Here is a 20833-nt window from a genome sequence, read left to right as displayed (position 1 = left end):
AATAATTTGCGTAAATAAAATAGGCCATTATATATGAAACAACCCCAAAAGAAAAATAGATCATTATTTATAAGACCGAGGAAGTATTTTTTAATGCCTCGCGACCCGCCTTCTGGCCCGCCTGAGCCTAGTTCCAAGCCTATCTCTTCTATACACTTGTCTCACACGACACCTACATTCTTTTTTCTTTTTGCTTTTTTTTTAAAAAAAAATTTGGGTGAGAGAGCCTCGACTTAAAGGACTTCGTTCCGCTTGAATTCGGATGTCTGAACTAAATACTTCGTCACCGTTCTCTCTCTCTGGGTTGCTCTTGAGGAGCCAATAAATCTAAAATCAGACAAACTTCGATGCTACCAATCAAGAAAAGAGTTCAACTGGAGAGATATTTTACTTTTTTTCTTTCTGAAATATGGTTGATTTGGATTAATTAAGCGGAGGAAGAAGCTCTAAGTAGCTGTCCAGAAGTTCACTAATTTCAAGTCGCGGTAAATAATTTGATTTTCCTTTGCGTCGTTTCGTTTTGATGTGCCCGTCTTATTGATTTCTGATCAATTTGGTTCCGAATTTTCATTTTCTTCAACTCGATGTTTACTGATTTTTTCAATTTGTCAGAACATTGAAATTGCATTTGTTTGATTAATTATTGAACTTGATTGTACGAGATTCAACGTATTTGTGTTGTACTTCAAATGCAAATGTGATTCCATAAAAGAGTTAAAGTATTTGGAAATCGATGAAAATTATTAGGGATGGATATCTGCATTTTATTACTATTCAAGTCTTCATTTAGAAGATATTATTTCCATTGATTGCATGGTGGTTTGATGTACATTTAGCAGAATAGAAGAGTTATGCCTAGTTAATGTTCTGATTATCTTATATATGCCAAAAAAGTTACATTCTCCTCAGAGTGATGGCACCTAGAAAAAGGAAACCCGTAGCGAAAAGAAGATCAAATCGTGTATTACGAGATGGGGATGAAATGGAGGAACATGGACTACAACAAAATGAACAAGAACCAGACTTGGAAGTCAGTCAACAACCAATTCAAAAGCAAGGTTAAATATATATGTGTATTAAACAACTACTCCATAAGTATTGGTTGAATTTGTTACTTATAAGGTTGAGTTTTGCTTGCCATCTCTTTAGAATTTAGTCTCATTAATTCTTCATCCTTTCACCTTTTTTTAGCAATGGCTCCTAGTACTCGAACTCGAAGTGCAACTGCCAGTCGCAATGCCCGTTCTGTGATTCAAGAGAAGCTGCAAGCGATGGAGAATAGTCAACCACAAATCTTTGCACAAGCTTCTATGGGGAAAGGTTAAACTTGCAATGGTTGAACTTAAGTTTTCTAGCGCACACTAGACCTATTTTTTTTTGGTGAAACAGTGATGGGTTCTAGAACTCGGAAAGCATCTGGAAACCAAAGTGGGTATTGTGGTTTAGAAGGAATGGATCAAATGGAAGGAGATGGGCAACTCCAAAGTGAAGAAGAACTGGAATTTCAAATGAATCGACAAATAAATGGTCGACAAGGTTAAGTTTTTAGTCAATAGAAGTTGTGAATGATACGATCATTTTAATTTATTATGTACACTTAGTAGTGAAGAGGAGCTACACACAAGGAAATTAATTTAATGTACAATGGATGAATCTCTGCTCGTTATTTCTGTTTAATCCTTTGTTATTTTGCTTATTCTATTAGAGTAAGTCTTTTATGTGACATCCTATGGAATGGAAGGCCCAACACTAACAAATATCATGGATTGTCTAGTTTAGTTCTGGTTGGATTCATAGACTATACTCCAGGAGATTCTCATCCAAGATTTTGTGAATTTATGAATGGATTATTGTTATTTTTATGTAGATTTAGCAATAGAGACGTGTTATGTCATGCTATTTTCTCATTAACGTATTCGTACATAAACTTTTTGTTTGCAGTGACGGCTCCCAGGTCCCAAAGATCAACTGTCAATAAAAGACTAAATCATGGATATCTGGAACAGGATGAAATGGAGGAACATGAACTGCAAGAAGACGAACGGTATACAAACTTGGAAGTCACTGATGCGCTGAGAAATGCATTACAGATCCGTAAGTATTGGTTGAAATTGTTACGTATAAGGATTAGTCACAAAGGATTGCTCTTCTTATAGAAGTTAGTTAATCTACTTGACTAGTTCTTCTTACTTGGTTTGTGGCTCTTACATATTAAAATGCAATGCATACATTATCAATCAAGTCCTGCTTTTTGGTAGTGATGGCTTCTGGTTCTCGAAGACCAACTACCAATCAAACTTCCGATAGTGGATTTCAAGATAATCATCAAAGGCAGGAGAATGGGCAATGGAAAAATAGGCGAAAGATGCGGCCACCTATCAGTCAACAAGCTTCTAGTGAGGAAAATCAGATTTTTTTTCAAGATTTAAGTGGAACAAGATCACATTTTTGGCCCTCTTTGCGATTTAATTGTGTCATAATCTTCTGCGTTTACGAACTTTTAGATTGTTGCAATTTGATGCATGACCCCTAATTTTCGAATTATTAGACTGAACTCCTTTTAGTTTTGATATTTGTAATATAATATCATTCAATCCTACTAGTGCAGTTTAGATTAATGTGTCTAGTATTGCGGTTTGATTTCACTTTATTACGGGCCGTGTATCAAATTTTGATGGTTTGTTACTGATTTATTTAAAACAATATGATTAAATGGAAATAACTGCTAAAGGTCATGAATTCTGTTTCTTTTGGCCCTATTTATGATAAAATATACTTTTCTTTTTACAGTTATGACTCATACAACTAGGAAGGCAACTGGAAACCACCTTGGGTATCACATATTACGAGATGAGATCCCAATGGAAGGAGATGGACAACATCAAAATGAAGAACAACCAGACTTTCAAATGACTCGACAAGGTTAAGTATTCAGATATAGGTCTTAAAAATGACAAGATAATTTTAATTCATTATTCACACCTAGAAGTGTAGAAAAGTAGCTTAACTAGGATATTACTGAAACATCAATTGACAGATATTGCTTATTTTACTCTTCAAACATCATTGAAAAAACAATTAATTGCTTATCAGATGGTATGTATATGTAGTAGTAGAGAAGAGTTACTTCTTGCTATCATCGTGATCATCTTATTTACTTATAAGTTAGCATTTTATTCACAGTAATGGCTCCCAGTACCCAAGATCAACTAAATCAAGGATTACTAAGATGGGTTGCCATAGAGAAACATGGCAGCAAGGAAATGAACAGCCAAACTTGAAATTCACTCAAGAAATTGAAAATTTATACCTATTATGAAAGAGCCTTGTTTTACAAAATTTGATTTCTATTATGTCCTTACTATTTGTTACAGGGCAATAGAGTAATATGATATATTATACTTATCTATTACTATTATAAAAATTGTATATTCTTATTATACCTATATCTCCTAACATATTTTAATTTTTAGGATAATTTAGTAATTTAATATATATATATATATATATATATATATATATATATATATAGACACAGACACACACACAGAGAGAGAGAGAGAGAGAGAGAGAGAGAGGGAGGGAGAGAGAAAGGATCCATGAGAATGGCTAAATGTGGTGAGAAATGAGAATGAATCTGGAACGTCAGTTATTCCAATCCTATGACTTATATTTATTCTAATTTCTCATTTCTTACGAAAGATAACATTCTCATTGGATCCGGTAAAAACCTTCCTTGTTTAACTATGAATGAAGCATAACTTTATTATTCAAAAAGCATTATTTCATGCCTAAAAAAGAATAACAACTGTGAAAGCATTATTTTCTGCTTAAAAAGGTATAATCATAGAGAAATCATTAAATTGTGTGTGAAGAGACATAATCCCGTTTAAAAATCAGTCTTCACCATCCATCAATCAAGATGTAGGGACTAGATTGTTTTCTAGTTAACAGAAACATAACCAAGATGTTCTTTTTACAATTATATGTAGAGTTCTATAGATGTATAATATGAGAATCCTTTTATACCTAATTTTTTTCAAAATTGTGATAACATTTATCTATTTTTTACATATATATTTATTCAAATACTTTTACTTGCGTCTCACGTACCATCTTGCTAGTGCATTAAAGACCTGTAACTTTAGGTTGAATTTTTTAATACTCCCTCCGTCCACCAATTCATGTCCTACTTTCCTTTTTGGTCCGTCCACCATTTCATGTCCTACCCATTTATACATTTTTTAATTGGTGAGTCCCAATAAACAATACACTTTTTCTCCACTCAACTAATAAACAATACACTTTGTGGGTCCCTTTCTCCATTCAACTAATAAACAATACACTTTTTCTTAAAACCCATGTTTCCTCCCCTAGGTCATGAATTAGTGGACGGAGGGAGTAATAAGGAAGTAGCGAAAAATTGACCTGCATTATGAGTTGGTTCTCCTTTTCTTTTGCTAGTGCATTAATTTGTTCTTTTTTTTTTAGTGATCGCTCCTAGTACTCGAAGAACAATTACAAATCTGTATTCCCGTTCTGGATTTTGTGATAAGAACCAAACGAAGGAGAATGGGCAGCCACAGATTAGGAAACAACTAGAGCCACAAACCAGTCATCAAGCTTCGAGTGAGGATGATCTTTATTTTTATTATTTTGTCTTCACATTTTCTACTTTATAAATTATACTTTTCTTTCTATAGTGATGGCTTCTAGAACTCGGAAGGCAATTACAAACCAAAGTGGGTATTACAGATTACGAGATGAAGACCAAATGGAAAGAGATAGACAGCACGGAAATGAAGAACAACCAGAGTTTCAAACGACTCGACAGAGTAAGGAACAACAAGGTTATTTACTCATTTTATAAAAAAAATTAATCAACAATAATATTTTGATTTATTTTCTATACTTCGCAGTTGAGAAAAGTTACAGACTAGGAAATAGTGGTATGTGAGCCTTGATGATGAGGAAAGGTGTAGTTGGGGTTGATTTCAATTTCCCAAGTTAGAGATATGACTTTTCTTTTGGAAAGTGGGACTCACACAGTCACACTAGTGAGTGAGAGAGTATCTATCCGTAATTTTTTAAATCATTTGGTCAAAACTGAAAAAAGGTAATCCTGCTTTCGCTAATGAATACACTGAATAGATAGATAGTAGCATTTTATCTTGCCATCGTCAACGTTAGGCTATTTAGCATCCACGATAGGAAGAAGAAATGAGGAGGTGCCTCTCAACAGGGCTATTCAACAACTCATTTAATTACACCTACTTTTAGTAGTTACTTTATTTTTATGTACATTTAGCATTAGTGATGAATTCCACTTGCTATTATTGTGATCATTGTATACATACTCATGGAATAACATTTAGTTTGCAGTGATGACTCGTAGTACCCGAAGATCAACTGCAGGAGGAAGAGTAAATCATGGATTACTCGATGAGGATGAAATAGAGGAAGATGCGCAGCGAGAAAATGGACATGTATCAGATATGGAAGTCACTCGAGCAATTGAAAATGCATTAAAGATCTGTAAGTTCGGTTGTATTTGTTGCATTAGTAAGAAAAAAAAAAGGGCCTCTTTATTTGTTGCTTTGAAGGATTAGTCCTAATTTTTCTTACTTTCTTTCTTATAACATATTCAAACTCTGATGCAATGATTATTTGTCTTGTCACCTCTTTTGGTAGTGATGCCTCCTAGTACTCGAAGAGAAACCACCAATGAAAATTCTCATTGTGGATTTCAAGATATGCATCAAATAAAGGAGAGTAGGCAGCAGCAGAGTAGGCAACCGCAGACACAAGTCAGTCAACAAGCTTCTAGTAAGCAAGATCAATTATATATTTTTATGACTTAATATTTTCTTAGTTTATAAAAGATTTTTCGTTTATAAAAGATGTTGTTCAGTTTCTGCAGTGATGTCTCCTAGATCTCAGGATGCAACTAGAAACCAAAGTAGGTATCACAGGTTACGGGATGATGACCAAATGGAAGGAGATGAAGAACAACAAAATGAAGAGCCACCAGAGATTCAAATGGCTCAACCAGCAAATGATAAAAGAGGTATAGTATTCAGATAAAGTAGTTGTGATCAAGAATATTATTTTAATGCTATCATGTCTTCAACTATATTCTTCTATTACATGATTATATGAACAATAAAGCTGGTCCAGGGACCAACTTTATTGCATGAAATTTGGGAAGGAATCCAGATGAAAGCGCATCAAAGATAATTTTCAACAAGAGAGGTCAACCTGTCGGCCCCTGTAAACAGCACTACACTGCAAAGACTACGGTTTTTTCGAAAGACAGTCTTTCGTCATAGACAGCGCAACCTAAACCGTAGTCTACGTGCAAGTGAAAGAATTTAGAAGTACAGAATAGTAGTCTATAAACTGTAGTCTATAAGTTCCAATGACTACATTCGCTGCTTCGATATGAGCTGCTAAGGCGATGTAGCTGTCTAAAGAAAATAAATCTAGCTGCTTCTTTAAAAAAAAAAAAACTAGATTAATGTAGTGGGCGGTAGTTGGAAGACCTAAACGGGAATGACATGAAAAGTCTTTTTCAAAACCTAGCATTAAGGGCGTTACGACGTCCGATCTACAGTGCTACAGAGCTAAACTCCAGATGTCCTTTCATTAAAGAGGTGAGTGTAAATCTCAATATAACTTAAAGTAGAGAGTGATGCCTGATAACGACCAGACGTGCTGCAACCTAGGGATCACCTGGCAAAAATCCAGAACTCTGATTCAAAATTCTCTCAACTTTTTTACATTAAAACCATAATCTATGCGCGTGTATTTAATTTCTTAAGACTGTAATCTTAGAACCGTAGTCTATGAGCGCAAATTTAAGTTGACAAGACTATTGTTACCTTAGAACTGTAGTCTGTGTGCAAATTTAATCTGTGAAGATTATGGTTACCTTAAAGCCGTAGTATATGTGTGTATTTTAGTTGTTTTTTAAACAAAAAAGATCTTATTTTTTATACGGTCTTTGGCACTTTCATGTCCCCCCTAAAGAGAATTCTGAAATTATTATTGGTTTAGAGTTGGAGGATATTTCTCTTAGCCAACAAGCTTTTACCAAGGGATTTCCAAACATGAATATGAATGATGAACTTGATGAAAATGAAACACCATGCATTCATGAAGATTGTGATGGGGTTTGGGTTAACAATCTGAGCTCTGAAACTTCAACCAATAAAATTTCAATATACTTGTGATGTTGCATTTTACTTGTCTTTTTTGTTTGATAATTGCATATTATTTTGTTACTAATCTAATTTGTATTGCTAATTGCTTCATAGGTCTTGTGGTGATTATGCCTACTAATGATAGTGCTGGCACTAGGGTGGATTCCAAAGACAAACAATCAACAAGATCTCGTAAAGGAAAGGTGTGTTTGATTGGCGTTGCAAAGAGAATGGCCAAAGGGGTCAAACACGTGGTTGAATTTAACTGTCGTGGACAACCATGTGGTAAAGTCGCAACAGAAATGCAAAGCTATATTGGTGTTGTTGCTCGACAAGAGGTGAAGATAAGTTATAAGTGTTGGAAAATGGTGCCACAAGAAGTTAAAGACACTATATGGGAATATGTCTCTGTAAGTAGTATGCAAGGAAGAGGAAATTATCTTTCTATTACCCTACCGTATCATTAACTTGTTTAAACACATGTATTATTGTTAATCATTGTAGTCCATACTAGAATTAAATCATAACTTTGTCTGTATTCTCTTTAATTTAATAGTCAGCATATGAAGTTAATGACACGTGGAAGTCAGGATGCTTAGAATCTGCAAACTCAAAGTGGCGACAATGGAAATCTAAGTTATATAGAGGATATATTGTTCCCAACAAAGACAATTCTGCAAAGTTGAATGAGCCACCCCCATCGAGTGGTATTCTTCGTGAAGATTGGAATCAATTTGTGAGAAACACAATGTCAGAAGAATTTAAGGTAAGCTACTTCACAAGTAATAATAAGTTACCCTATGTTATTCATTTATTTTAACTATGAATACACTTCATTTTCTAGAAATTGAGTGAAGAGCAAGCAAAGAGAGCGATGAAGAACATGTACCCTCACAGACTTTCACGAAGCGGCTATGCTGGTTTGGCTGAAAAAATGGTAGTTTTTCCTTACTAGATACATTTTTATTTTTAACTTATACCCCCTTGTCCCATTACAAATGTTCCACTTTCCATAATAGGATATCTCACTACAAATGTCCTATTCTTTTTTCGGCAAATAATTAAAAAACTTATTAACTAATGGGTTCACCACTTACTCTCTCTATACCTACTTTTACAAATTCCAATATATTTTTCTCTCTCCACCAACTCACTTTATCTACTAATTACACATTCCTTAATCTCCGTGCCCAAAAGCAATGGGACATTTGTAATGGGACTGAAGGAGTGATGCTTATGTCCTCAATGTATTCATCACACTCAAAGCATTTACCTCTAGACTTCAGCTCGTCTTACTTATATACTCTCTCCGTCCCAATTCAATAGGCCACAAGGCCTGGGCACGAATATTACGAAATAAATAGGTTATAATAAAATAGGAGAGAATAAATCTTTTTGAGGTTAGTAGGAGACAGAAAGGAAGATATTTTTTTAAGTGAAAAGAGAGATTTATTTGTGGGTCGCAACGACATTTGATGTAAATGAGTTGTGTGGGTGTTCGTTATGTATTGATTTTCCATTTTAGAAAGTGACCTATTCCAATTGGGACGTCTAAATAAGGAATTGTGGCCTATTGAATTGGATGAGGGGAGTAATACACTGCAGTTTCTGTCACTAACACCGGTCTTTAATTGTAAAAACTAGTGTCCTTTTTTTTTTTCTCATTGACAACCTAAGATTTTTATTTTGTAATTGTAGAAGGAGGAATTATGCGGCGACGATGATGTAGATAGGGCTATCATGTGGAAGAAAGCACGAGTACCTAAGAATGGCGACATAGAAAATGAGAATTTAAAGAAGACTGTGCAAAGAATTGTAAGATGAATACATGTAGTTTTTAATTATAGCTGCATTATAAATTTGCTAATATGACTTTATTCTTGCTAACTAAAAGGATGACTACATACGACAAAAGGAAGAAGGAGAATTCAAGACTCAAAGATCGGGAGAAGATTTGCTTACATGTGCACTAGAGTCTGGCGAGCACTCTGGACGTGTTAGAGCAGTTGGTAGTTATGTTACTCCTTCTATGTTCTTCAAGCATGGTAGAAAGAGAAGACAACACATGGAAAATGAGCAACTAGTCGATTTGATGGAGGCAAAGAAGCATATAGTTGAACAAAATGAAATGATATGTCACCTACATGATAGACTTAGTAAACTCGAAGCGGCAATTGCGAAAGACAAAGATGATGAAGTAAAGGGAAGCCATGATAAGCAACCGTCTCACTTGATGGATGAAGATTTTGAAGAGGAGGAGGAGGAGGAGGAGGAGGAGGAGGATGAAGTGGTACTCGTTGAGAAATTTGATGCCTTACAGGTATTGTTTTAATTTCATATAGTCTTTTGTTGTCATTATAATTAATAAAAAAGTTGATACTTGTCTTTTCTCCTAAGAATAAAAGAGTAAGACACCAAGTGATTAAGGAGAGGAAGGTGAAGTGTTATGACTCTTTGCATCCTTCATTGAAAGTATTGTGTATACATGCTGAGAATTCTTTAAGCAACGAGCAAGGAACAATTTTTATATCATTTGATGAAGACATCTTTGGTAAGCCCTTTGAGGGTTTCATACTTTGTGAAGACATCATCCCATTTTGTGAGTTAGAGCAAATTTCAGGGAACTGCATAGTAGTGTACATGTGGTAAGCATTTGCTCTCCTAAAATTTATCTTGCAAGTAACAAGTATTTCCTTCAAGTTGAATACTTTTTTATTTATTTGTAAGGCACTTGTATAAAAAATTGAAGGAGAATAGTGCACTTGATCGATTTCGTTTTGTGGATCCATTTGACGTGTCATATGTGTCCAAGCCCCCGCACGATGCACAAACACGTGCTTTGGCAGATAGGTTTGAGAATGTATCCTCAAATCAACTAGTGATAGTCCCGGTTAATGTAGGGTAAGTTTTAGTTCTTTATCCTAGTTCATCAATTTATCTTTTCCCTCTATTTGTCTTATATGTTTTTTATGGATTAGGGTACATTGGATTCTTACAGTAATTGATCCTCACAAGGAGACAATATCTATTTTTGACCCTCTTGGTCATTGGGTCTGTGATGAAAGTTGGCAAAATATTGTCAACAAGTAAGATTTTGAACTTTTGTAGTTACATATATATTTCATTAAGTGGTGAACTAATACATGTTATTGATTTGAAGGGCAATTTCTATGTTCAATGCAAGATTAGAGAGAAGAGGTAAAAAACAACCAACTTGGGAAATTATCAAGGTAATCCAAAATACAATTTTTGTGTACAATTGTAGTATTTGTTTTTAGGGTATAAATTAGTTTTTGTCCCAACCTCTGAGCTCGATCATAAATTCCCAAGGTAAGCATAATTGCAAGAAAGTAGCTAGCGTTGCAAATACATCAGGCTTGTGTCCCAAAAATGATTTTCGGTGCATAAAAGATAATGTGTGTCGTTGGAGCACACATGTGGTATTTCTGACGTGGCCTCAAAATCTGATTTGGAGTTCTTATCAAAATTAAACCCTGAACTCAGCCATCCAACGGCAGCCACGTCCCTGTGTTTTTGCGGCTAGGTCTTCAAGTTCTCTACCTCCACCATCAACCAGATCAAGTATGTGTGGCAGGTGAGCTTGGCCCTGCCGACTATCCATGTTGACGGTGAGAACTGTCGGAAGCTGGTCGACCCGCCCATGCCACAGAGCTACTTTGGGAACTTGATCCAGGCTATCTTCACAGTGAACGGGGCGGGTCTGATCCTGTCCTGCTCGGTGGAGTTCGGGACGCTCTAATCTTGTCCTGTTCGACTTTGAGCCGCAGAATGCGGAGGCTATCGGCAAGAGGGACGAGGAGTGGGAGAGTAAGCCAGTGATATTCCAATACTAGGACACCAAGGTGAATTGTGTGGCCGTGGGGAGCTCGCTGCGCTTCTAGGTCTATTTCGTGGATTTGGGGTGGGGCAACCCGGAAAGCATCCGGAGCGAGCTCAGCAACCACTTCGATGGAGATTTTATTATGCTTTAATTTTAATAAGTAACAATGTCAATTAAATTTCTTAATTTTTTTTTTGACAAGAACTCCACATCTGATTTTGAGGCCACATCAGAGGGCACCAGAAATCTTAGGGACACAGGCGTGGAATTTTTGAAATGTTGGGTACTTTTTTTAAGATTGAGCTCGTACGTTAGGACGAAAACTGCCATTTTTTTACCTACTAACACTTAATAATATGTCATAGTCTCCAAGACAACCCGATTCCAAGCGATGCGGGTTTTTCATCATGTGCTACATGAAAGAAATCATTGAAGAGCTTACGAAGAGTGGTTCCATTTGCCTACATTCACATGTAAGAAATTTGTCTTATTTCTATGTTATTCATTTTTTCATATAAAAGAGTGGTAATATTTTATTTTTGCATGGTTAATAGTTTGACAACAGGGTTTATACTCAAGAGGATATTGACAAAGTTCGTGTTGAGTGGGCAAATGTCGTGCTTAATCACATATAAAAGAGTGGTAATATTTTATTTTTGGAAATCTCGTGTTAGAGTGTGGCTTAGTTGTCTTGTTCTTTTATCTTTTTCACCTGAACTGAATTTGCTTTCCTGAATTGGAATATTTGTTCAATGGGCTTCTACTGACTCCAAATTATTAGTTTGATGTAGGATTGGTGCTGCAAGACACTAGGTTTTGATTGTTAAATTATTTGAGGTTTTTTGGCAATCCAATACATATATTTGTCAAGAAAAACTTGCATATATTTAATGAAATGATAAGCTACTGTAATGCCTAGTTTATGAGGTAACATAGGTTTCATTCTGCCAAAAGCTCTTAAGATGAAATTCAGATGATCCTCATCAAATTAGGTAGTAATTAAATATGTAATCTTAGTGAAGTACATGTGACTAGGTTTCACTTAGAAGCAACCATATATATGTTTATCTCATTAGATTTTCACTGTGATGCTTATATGGTAGCGTGCTGGATGTTGTGAGAGCTATAACTTCGATTCCGACATACAACCAGTACAAAAGTTTGGCTTTTGGGAGATGGAAGAGCCAAAAGTGCTTGCGCAATATGTAACTTAAGTGGGTATTTTTCATACTATATATTATCACTGTATTTACTTAATGGAGGTCTTTTGGCATATTAACCATCATCTTGATATTTTGTAATACTGTCCCTCAAGATTTCTCAAGCAAGGCTATTAAATTTCTTGTCCACTATATATGTATAGTTTATCTATATACTTTAGTGTACTTCTGATCTTGCCCTTTGCAAAGAGTTTAGCTTCTAATTATCAAGAGTGGTTGTGCTGTGAAGATGTTTTTATCTCACATTGTGTAGATTTTAAATACTGGTTCTACATAATGTAAATTAATTATGGTTTTCATGTAAGAACCGTAGTCTTAATCATGCAATAACTTTGGTTTTTGTAAAAACTGGTAGTCTTAATATACTCTAACTACGGTGTTAGCAAAATTTTGTAGTCTTATATGACTACGACTTACTAGGAGGGTGTTCCGTTGAGCTTATTTTAAAGAGTTTATAAGCTCTTGGAGCTTATACGATGTTTTTTAAGAACTTATAAATTATCAAAGTGTTTGAATAATTGAGCTTATAAGTTAAAGAGAGAATTTTTAGTGAGAGAAATGATCTTTATTAGCGGGAGAAAATCGAAGAGAGATGAAATTAGAATGATATATAATGAAAATAAAAAAACATAATTGAATTATACTTGTAAATTGTGTGTTGCTTATAAGATGATGAGAAAATAAGTTGGCGGTAGATAAACTTATATTTTGGGAAACTTATAAGCTTTTAGAATCTATCTATCTATTATGTAATAGGTTACACATTGAAGACACCACATTCATCCTCAATCCTAGGTGGCGTTTTCTCAATTCACTATTTTTTGCTATTTTAAATTGGGGTAATTGCCTGTAAATTCCTAACGTTTACACGGAATTGGTTTTTGCACCTTTTTTTTATTTTTCTACTTTTAAATACCTAACCTTTCGTTTTTGTCTCGAATTTATCCGGTGATCGGTTTTTTCTCATGCCGGCGCCGGAATTGACACCGTGGCAGCCGGAATTGATGATGTGGCAGCCGAAAATTAACATGGTGGCACTTTTGTGACATATGGAAAAAAATTAAAAAAAAAAGAAAAAGAAAAGGAAAATCCTCCCCCCATCGTGTTTTCCCCCTTTCCCCCACCCCAAACCCTAACTCCCCCTTCCCCACCCGGCGCCGCTCCCTGCCACCTCCACCGCCGCCACCTCCCCTTTCCCCACCCTGTTGCCCGTCTGTTGAGGTTTGAGGGAGAGACGATGGCGGCGGCTTCGCCGCTGCTGTCGCCAAAATTTCAGAGGAGAGGTCGACGAGATTTGGGGAGGGGGAGGAGAAGGCGGCCGGCGGAGAGGGAGTTGTGCTGGTGTGGAGGGAGAGAGGCGGAGGCGGAGGTACCTCTGTTGACTGTTGCCCGTCTGTTGAGGTTTGAGGGAGAGACGATGGCGGCGGCTTCACCGCTGCTGTCGCCGAAATTTCAGAGAGGGGAGGTCGACGAGATTTGGGGAGGGGGAGAAGAATACCGGCGAGATCTGGGGAGGGGGAGGGGGCGACTGGAGCGAGATCCAGTGGAGCGGGTGGTGGTGAATGGCGGTGGCGACGGCGGCAGCGGGTGGGGGGAAGGGGGAAAGGTGAATTAGGTTGGGGAAGATGATGATTTGGATTTTTTTTATTTTTATTTTTTAATTTTTTTATGCCACATGTAAAAAATATATTTAAGTGTCAATTCCGGCTGCCACATCATCAATTTCGGCTGCCACAGTGTCAATTCCGGCGCCGGCATGAGAAAAAACCGATCACCGGATAAATTCGAGACAAAAACGAAAGGTTAGGTATTTAAAAGTAAAAAAATAAAAAAAGGTGCAAAAATCAATTCCGTGTAAACGTTATGAATTTACAGGCAATTACCCCTTTTAAATTTTTTATCCCACATTGAAAACATATTAAACTTTGCAATTCATTACCTAAATAAAAGGTCATTCATCATTCTTACATTAGACATTCATTATTCCCACATTGACATATATTAAATTTTATCATGAAAAAATTTGAATTACTACAAAATATAAATTTTTGTATCCACCAAGTGAGTTAAAATTTTATGCAAATTCCTGCAGTGTTCTAACCACAATGTGCTTATGGGCAGAACGAGGTTTCCAACCTAAACTGAAATAACGAAAGTAGATAAATCAAATAACAAACAATTCTGACTTGGGTTCAAATCACTAAACATGAACTGGACGCTCGATCATTGGTGCAAAGATTAATCACTATACTCGCATACCAGTAGTTATAGGCATAAGAATTGTTGTGCCCCTATTGTCACTCGTCACGCACGCAAAAACCCCTTGCCCAATCTAGCCTTTCAGTTTATGATCCCTTAGAAGGGTCAGCTAATGGAGATCAACTACCCCGGGCAACATGCACGCTCTCTGCGATGGCCTATCGCTAGTTGTGCTTTGCCCAAAATGCTTTAAGATTTAGATAGACCCACTTGACTCTTACGCCAATATTTCACAGCAGTCACGGCTCCAACACTCGTTGTACTATTTTGGAGGTCGATGGCGTTTCGCCTTATGTCCAAAGTATTACTTGTGACCAAACTTCCTAGTTAACTAGTGATCAATTAATTAACCAAGTTGTTTCAATCTTTTTGGAATCAAACCTAGTGTATCGGGAATATGCTCATACAGTTGTTATGCCCAAATTAGACTTCTCGAGTTAAGTGTTCATGCTTAGATCATCTTGCCCAAACCAGAATATAAAACTTAGCCGAACATAAAGTAGATAACACAGGCAAAAGATATAATAGAAAACATAACGTAAACTGAAATTACTAAAAGGGAAATATGAGTACCTACGGCCAAAAGTGCCGTGCAAAACATGTACCGAATAACCTAGACTATGCCCACAGCCCGGCAAGCTTCAACTTCACAAAGACTGCACAACAGGTCGGTTTTTCAGCACCCTTGGCTTCAAAAGCTCTTCGGGTATTTATAGGTGCGATTAGGGCAACGTAAGGCCCAGCCCATGGTGTTGCGGCCGGATCCATGCAAAGCATGGAGATGCTTATCCCTTTTCAGACCTAATATCTTGAAGATTTGTTTCCTTTTGGATAAGGCGGTGGTTTGGCCTCATCGGTCTCTTTTGGATAGCTGCCGCCTTCGGCCCATATCAAGCTTCTACTTGCAGTCCTGCCTCGCCCGCCTGTTGTGCTTCTGACTTCTTCCTTGCCTTCCTCTTCTTGCCTGCCAGCTTTCATGCGGTATTTATGGGCATAAGGGATGGTTTTGCCTCCAACTCCCCTTTGCTTCCGGCGCATACCTCTTTCATGAAAAGTGACAGCAGTTTCGACCCCTGGAGCACCTCTTGCCCACAAGCTGGTCCTGCCATAGAATTACGCCCTCCCAGGCGACCAAACAACACAAACCAAAGGAAAAAGACTCGATGTAGACCTAAAACAGACACAAAAATAGAGCACAAACCTGGGCTCATCACACGCACACACTTTAAACACGATTGTCCTCAAGCGTGCATGCATGATTTTGCCCAAACACAGACACGGACGAAATAGACACACAAAACATAAAAACGAAAACAACAAAGCATGCTATACTTTCTCAGTCAAGCAGTAAAATGAAGGTTAAAAAAAGACAATCAGCAGCACGATCAAACAAACTAAATGCCATCAATTGAGTCAAGATTCGGGTTCTGGGCATAAGGATGTTCCTCCCATTTCACTCTTTCTCTCAAGTGTTTTGGCTCGTGTTTTCTCTCTGGACATCTTGTTGGGTTCTGACCATAAGCTTGCCTATCTTCTATTGTCTTCCCCTTTTGTCAAAAGCCCTAGGTGCATCTCATTAGGTCTTTCATTGGTTGTAATGTGGCTTAAGGCATAAGGTGGGAATTTTTAGGCACGAGGCTAAGGTCATTCTGAACTTCATTCTGGGCAATAGCTTTCCCAGATTTTTTTATTTCTTGCTTATTCTTGCGGGCCTAAGAACATTCTTCCCATTAATCTTCCTCTTTTTTTTTCTTTTTCTTTTTCTCTTCCTTTTTCTTTCTTTTTATTTATGGACTTTTTATATTGTGGGATCAGATTTCCCATTTTTTCAATTTTTGCACTAGTCCTGCCCGTAAGGTCCACTACACTATCTCCCCTTCCTTTTGCCCTTAAGTTCAGTTTGACCGGGACGGCTCAATTCTGGGCAAATTTATAAGTGAATTCAAATGAATTATTAAGCTCAAAAAGGGCTGCAAGTGATAGATGTAGGGTTGGTCGATTTGGTTCTATGGGCTTAAAGAAAGGATTTCCTAAATCATCTAACACACCTAGTCTATGTACACAGGGTTCGACTAAGAATCAAGGCAAGTTCTAGCATTATCCCAAATCAAGATATCAATATTCACACAATGAAAGAAAGAACTGTTATGGGCATAAAACAACATTTAAAAGCTCAAATCCTCACATGGTATGCCCAAATCCCTATCCATCGTCCTCAACTACATACGACACAAGTTTGGGAAATCCTACTCACTAAATTGAATCTTCAATCCATCAAAACTGGAGTAACCTTGATTGTACAACATGCTGACACAAGACTCTAAAACATTAAAAAGAAACTGGGTCTTCCCTCCCACTCACACACTTTGCCTTAAGGCAAAGGGTGCGAGAACAAGGATTACCCAGTACAACAACAACTGAAGCCTTGCCCTCCCCCCCCCACACACACTTTGCTTTGAGCAAAGTAGGTGTGTGGAGGGGGTCAAGGAAAACAACAAACATAAACAAAAACACAAAAGAAGAGCAAACGATTAAAGACAACAAAAGAAAACATGACCATTGCTTTGGGTGCCTGCACCAAGTGTGTTGCCTTTTGGGCAAAACACCGGTGCAGGCAGAAGGTTACCCTTCCCGCAGCTTTGGCCAGACAGACTCAACAAAACAAACAAAAAACGAAAAAAAACAAAACACACAAAAGACTCAACAAAATAAAAAAACTAACAACCTAGGGAGGGTGAAAATTCAAGGAGCAGATGCAGGCGGGTACCTGAACCCTTGGTGCTTGAAGAAGGCCAGTGCAACCTGGGTCTCCACGATCCTTGACTAGATCCTGTCCAGCTGATTCTCCTCGTCCTCTGACTCTGACTCCTCTACCTTCTCTTTTCCTTTGCCCAAAGCAGGGCTTTGGCCTTCGGCCGCCGAAACTTCTCTCTCTTCTGGGTTGGTAAACTTGGGCACACCACGGTCCATCCTTATATCCTTCATGCGGATCAGGGCTTCAATGTTCAGCTTCTCTGCCTCAATCTTGGTGTTCCCCTCCTCGATCTTAATCTCGTTCACTTGGGCAAACGCGGTGGTGAACTGGATGCATGAGAGCCTCTGATTAGGCTTGCTGATGATGGATTCGATGTGCTCGATCAAAAAGGCTCCGAAGTTGAGCTTCACCTTGCTGTGCATTGCCCAAAGGATGTAGAGATCCTTTTTGGACATAGCATTCCCGCTGTCCAGTTTTCCAAAGAGGGAGTAGGAGAGGATGCGGTGGCACACCCTCAGGGCTGAATCGCGGATTCTGTGCCCCTTGACCTTTTGGGTCTTGAACTGTCCTCCATCGCCGATATCTGCCCACATGACATCCCACTCTTGTGCAGTGAAGGTGGGGATCCCTCTCTTGGCGTCCTTGTACTCCTTCTTCTGTAGATCCTTCAGCTTCACCATTCCCAAATTGAGATTGACTTCGTTCACGGACATGTCTCTGGTTTCTCCCTTCATGGGGAAACTCATGCCCAGAGGTCCACAGGTTGGGTTGATGTCCACCTGCATCGAGTCAAAAACTTCTCTGACCACTTCCTCATACGCGTGCCCTGGCCATCCCAGAAATGCCTTCCACCCGATGTTGTCGAAGTATTCCTTTATCTTTTCCACTATGCCCAAAGGCTCCAGCGACTTCATATCCGGAACTTGGGCACAACAATCCCCTTCGCCGTCTTCTTCCTGCTTCTCGGTGCGGACGCCGGCTCTCCCTTGATCATTCGGATTGGGGTTGGGGCCATCACCTTCCTCCTCCTTTTGGCTGGTGTTTCCTCTGGCTCCTCGCCGGACTCTCCCTGCTCCTCTTGCAGCACTGAACCCGAAGGTTCGTTTCTCTCATTTGATGATCCTTCGGCTGGCGTGGCCGATTTCTCGGCCGCCGATTTTTTTCTTTTTGGAGCGGTGGGGGTCTGCTTCCTCCTAGACGGCTCTTCCTCGCCTTTCTTCGCCATTTTCGGTGTGGCCTTTCCCTCCCCTTCGGCAGCATGCTGTTCGTCAGTACCGAGCGTGGGGACGTCTATTTTCACCGTGAGTTGCTCGATGATATTTTCATCCACCGGCGAGGGACTCTCGGCTTGTGGCAGGATTTTGGACGATGGGGTTGGTGTGATTTCCATCGGAAGTGGTTTCGGACGTGGGGTTTTTTTCGAAGCTTTGGATTTCGGTGGTGTGGGGCTTTCTCCGGTGAGGTCGATTTTCGTGCCTTGGGGAATTCCTTTGAGTTTGTTCTTTGGTCTGGTGGAAACCATGGTGGCGGGGTGGTGGTTTTGTATGTCAAGGGCCGAGGAAGGGGGTAGTGATTATGGAAAGTTGGATGGTTAGGGTAGTGACGTCGTGGGTAGGGGTTTTAGGGTTTTGGAGGTAGGGCTGACAACTGTCACTTGATGTGACGTGCGTCAGGCAATTTCAGCCGCATTTTGCCCGAGAGTCCCCTTCTGCCTTTGGATTAGTGCCCCTCTTTTGGACTGCTTTTGCCCATAACTGCTTCCCTTATTTCTGCAAAGACAAATTCAAACCCCCGCGAAGGTGGGAAACTCAAATTCGCCCACTGCTGTGGGCATAACCTAGTTCCTAGGCAAACAAAAAGCAAAACGAAAAACAAAAAGATAGGAAAGAAAAAATGCAAAAGCACCAGGTTTCCTCCTGGCCAGTGCCCTATTTATCGTCCTGGGCATGACGTGGTACCTTCCAATCAAACCAGGTGGTTTGTGGTTGGGGCGAAATCTAGTTCCTCACCAACGTTGGGTTCATGCCCATAATAGGCCTTCAGCCTTTGTCCATTCACCTTGAACACTCTTCCTGATTTTGGATTCTTGATTTCGACGGCCCCATTTGGGAATTGGACTTGTACTTCGAAAGGTCCGGCCCATTTGGTACTCAACTTGCCTTGTGCAAATTTGAACCGTGTTTGGTACAGAAGTACCTTTTGCCCAAAGCTGAACTCCTTGTTTGTAATCAGGGCATCGTGGCTTTTCTTCATCCTTTCCTTGTAGAGAACAACATTGTCGTATGCTTCTCTTCTGATTTCTTCGAGTTCTTGGATCTCTAGCCTTCTTGCTTGCCCTGCTTGGTTCCAATCATAATTCACTTTATTCACTGCCCGGAAAGCCTTGTGCTCCAATTCCATCGGTAAATGACATCTCTTGCCAAACACCATTCTATATGGTGACATCCCGAAGGGAGTTTTGTATGCGGTGCGGTATGCCCACAAGGCATCTTCCAGCTTTAAGCTCCAATCCTTCCCTGTGGGGCCAACGGTCTTTCGCAAAATCATTTTGATAATGCGATTTGATAGTTCTGCTTGTCCATTGGCTTGTGGGTGGTAGGCTTTGGACACCGTATTTTTTGAACAGGTTCTCGACTGAGAAATTGCAGAAATGGGATCCTTGGTCGCTGATGATTGCTCTGGGCACGCCAAACCTGCAAAAAATATTAGTTTTCAAAAAACTCACTACTACCTTTGAGTCATTCGTCGGGGATGCCTTTGCCTCCACCCACTTGGAGACATAATCCACCAAAAGCAAGATGTACAAGTTTCCTCTCAAACTGGGAAGGGGTCCCATGAAATCCATCCCCCAAATGTCGAATATTTCCACGGGCATAATGGGGATCATGGGCATTTCATTTCTTCTGGTTATGTTCCCTTCTAGTTGGCATTGTGGGCAGTTCTTACAGATAGTGTAGCTATCCTTGAAAATTGTCGGCCAGTAGAATACACATTCCAGTACTTTGGCTGCAGTCCTCTTGTGCCCAAAATGTCCCCCACACTCCTTTGAATGACAAAACTCTAGGATGCTTCCTTGCTCTTCTTGTGGAATGCATCTTCGTAACATTTGGTCCCCGCATTGTTTCCACATATATGGTTCGTCCCAAATGTATTCCCTGCTTTCCTTGGCTAATTTCTTCTTCTGGGCATAAGTGTATCCAGGGGGTACATACCCAGAACATAGGTAATTACACAAATCTGCATACCAAGGGTCTTCCTTCCTTTCTTGAGAATAGAACAACTGCTCATCAGGGAACATCTCCTTGATTGGTTCCCCCTCTTCTTTCCTCACGATCCTTCTCAAATGAACGGCCACTTGATTATGTGCTCCAGCCTTGTCTTTTATCTCCACATCGAATTCTTGCAGAATAAGAACCCATCGGGTTAATCTGGGCTTAGACTCCTTTTTAGCCAAAAGGTACTTCAGGGCAGCATGATCGGTGTAGACTGTGGTCTTTCCCCCAAGTAAGTAGGATCTGAATTTTTCGAAGGTGAACACCACTGCCAACATCTCCTT

The 20833-nt window shown here is 39.0% G+C and overlaps 1 protein-coding gene across 15 annotated transcripts; it reads left to right on the top strand.

Annotated features, from left to right (window-relative positions):
• Nucleotides 1-220: 220 nt before the first annotated feature.
• Nucleotides 221-12392, top strand: LOC131020066 (uncharacterized). 15 transcript variants are annotated; one of them, XM_057948712.1, is made up of 24 exons: nucleotides 233-485; nucleotides 895-1058; nucleotides 1192-1320; nucleotides 1390-1536; nucleotides 1942-2094; nucleotides 2259-2396; nucleotides 2791-2922; nucleotides 4492-4629; nucleotides 4704-4850; nucleotides 5383-5535; nucleotides 5692-5826; nucleotides 5912-6067; nucleotides 7317-7612; nucleotides 7759-7968; nucleotides 8047-8139; nucleotides 8901-9017; nucleotides 9097-9522; nucleotides 9600-9847; nucleotides 9930-10103; nucleotides 10181-10288; nucleotides 10363-10432; nucleotides 11409-11516; nucleotides 11598-11685; nucleotides 12167-12392. In XM_057948712.1, the coding sequence occupies exons 2-23, from the start codon at nucleotides 914-916 to the stop codon at nucleotides 11676-11678; spliced, it is 3504 nt and encodes a 1167-aa protein (XP_057804695.1). In that variant the 5' UTR covers nucleotides 233-485; nucleotides 895-913; the 3' UTR covers nucleotides 11679-11685; nucleotides 12167-12392. The 15 variants fall into 15 exon arrangements, with proteins under 15 accessions (XP_057804707.1, XP_057804704.1, XP_057804695.1 ...); XM_057948711.1 differs by having other exon boundaries at nucleotides 12147-12392; XM_057948718.1 differs by having other exon boundaries at nucleotides 236-485; nucleotides 910-1058; nucleotides 4704-4835; nucleotides 5921-6067; nucleotides 12147-12392.
• The last annotated feature ends 8441 nt before the right edge of the window (nucleotides 12393-20833 follow it).

This window comes from Salvia miltiorrhiza, chromosome 4 (genome assembly GCF_028751815.1).
Source record: "Salvia miltiorrhiza cultivar Shanhuang (shh) chromosome 4, IMPLAD_Smil_shh, whole genome shotgun sequence".
Taxonomy (NCBI): domain Eukaryota; kingdom Viridiplantae; phylum Streptophyta; class Magnoliopsida; order Lamiales; family Lamiaceae; genus Salvia; species Salvia miltiorrhiza.
This window is presented reverse-complemented; position numbering and strand designations above follow the sequence as displayed.

Excerpts from the sequence above, each read along its gene's own strand:
- LOC131020066 (XM_057948712.1), top strand. The coding sequence starts at position 914 with ATGGCACCTAGAAAAAGGAAACCCGTAGCGAAAAGAAGATCAAATCGT. Across the intron at positions 1,537-1,941 it reads ACAAATAAATGGTCGACAAG|TGACGGCTCCCAGGTCCCAA; the intron begins GTTAAGTTTTTA and ends TTTTGTTTGCAG. Across the intron at positions 5,536-5,691 it reads TGAAAATGCATTAAAGATCT|TGATGCCTCCTAGTACTCGA; the intron begins GTAAGTTCGGTT and ends CTCTTTTGGTAG.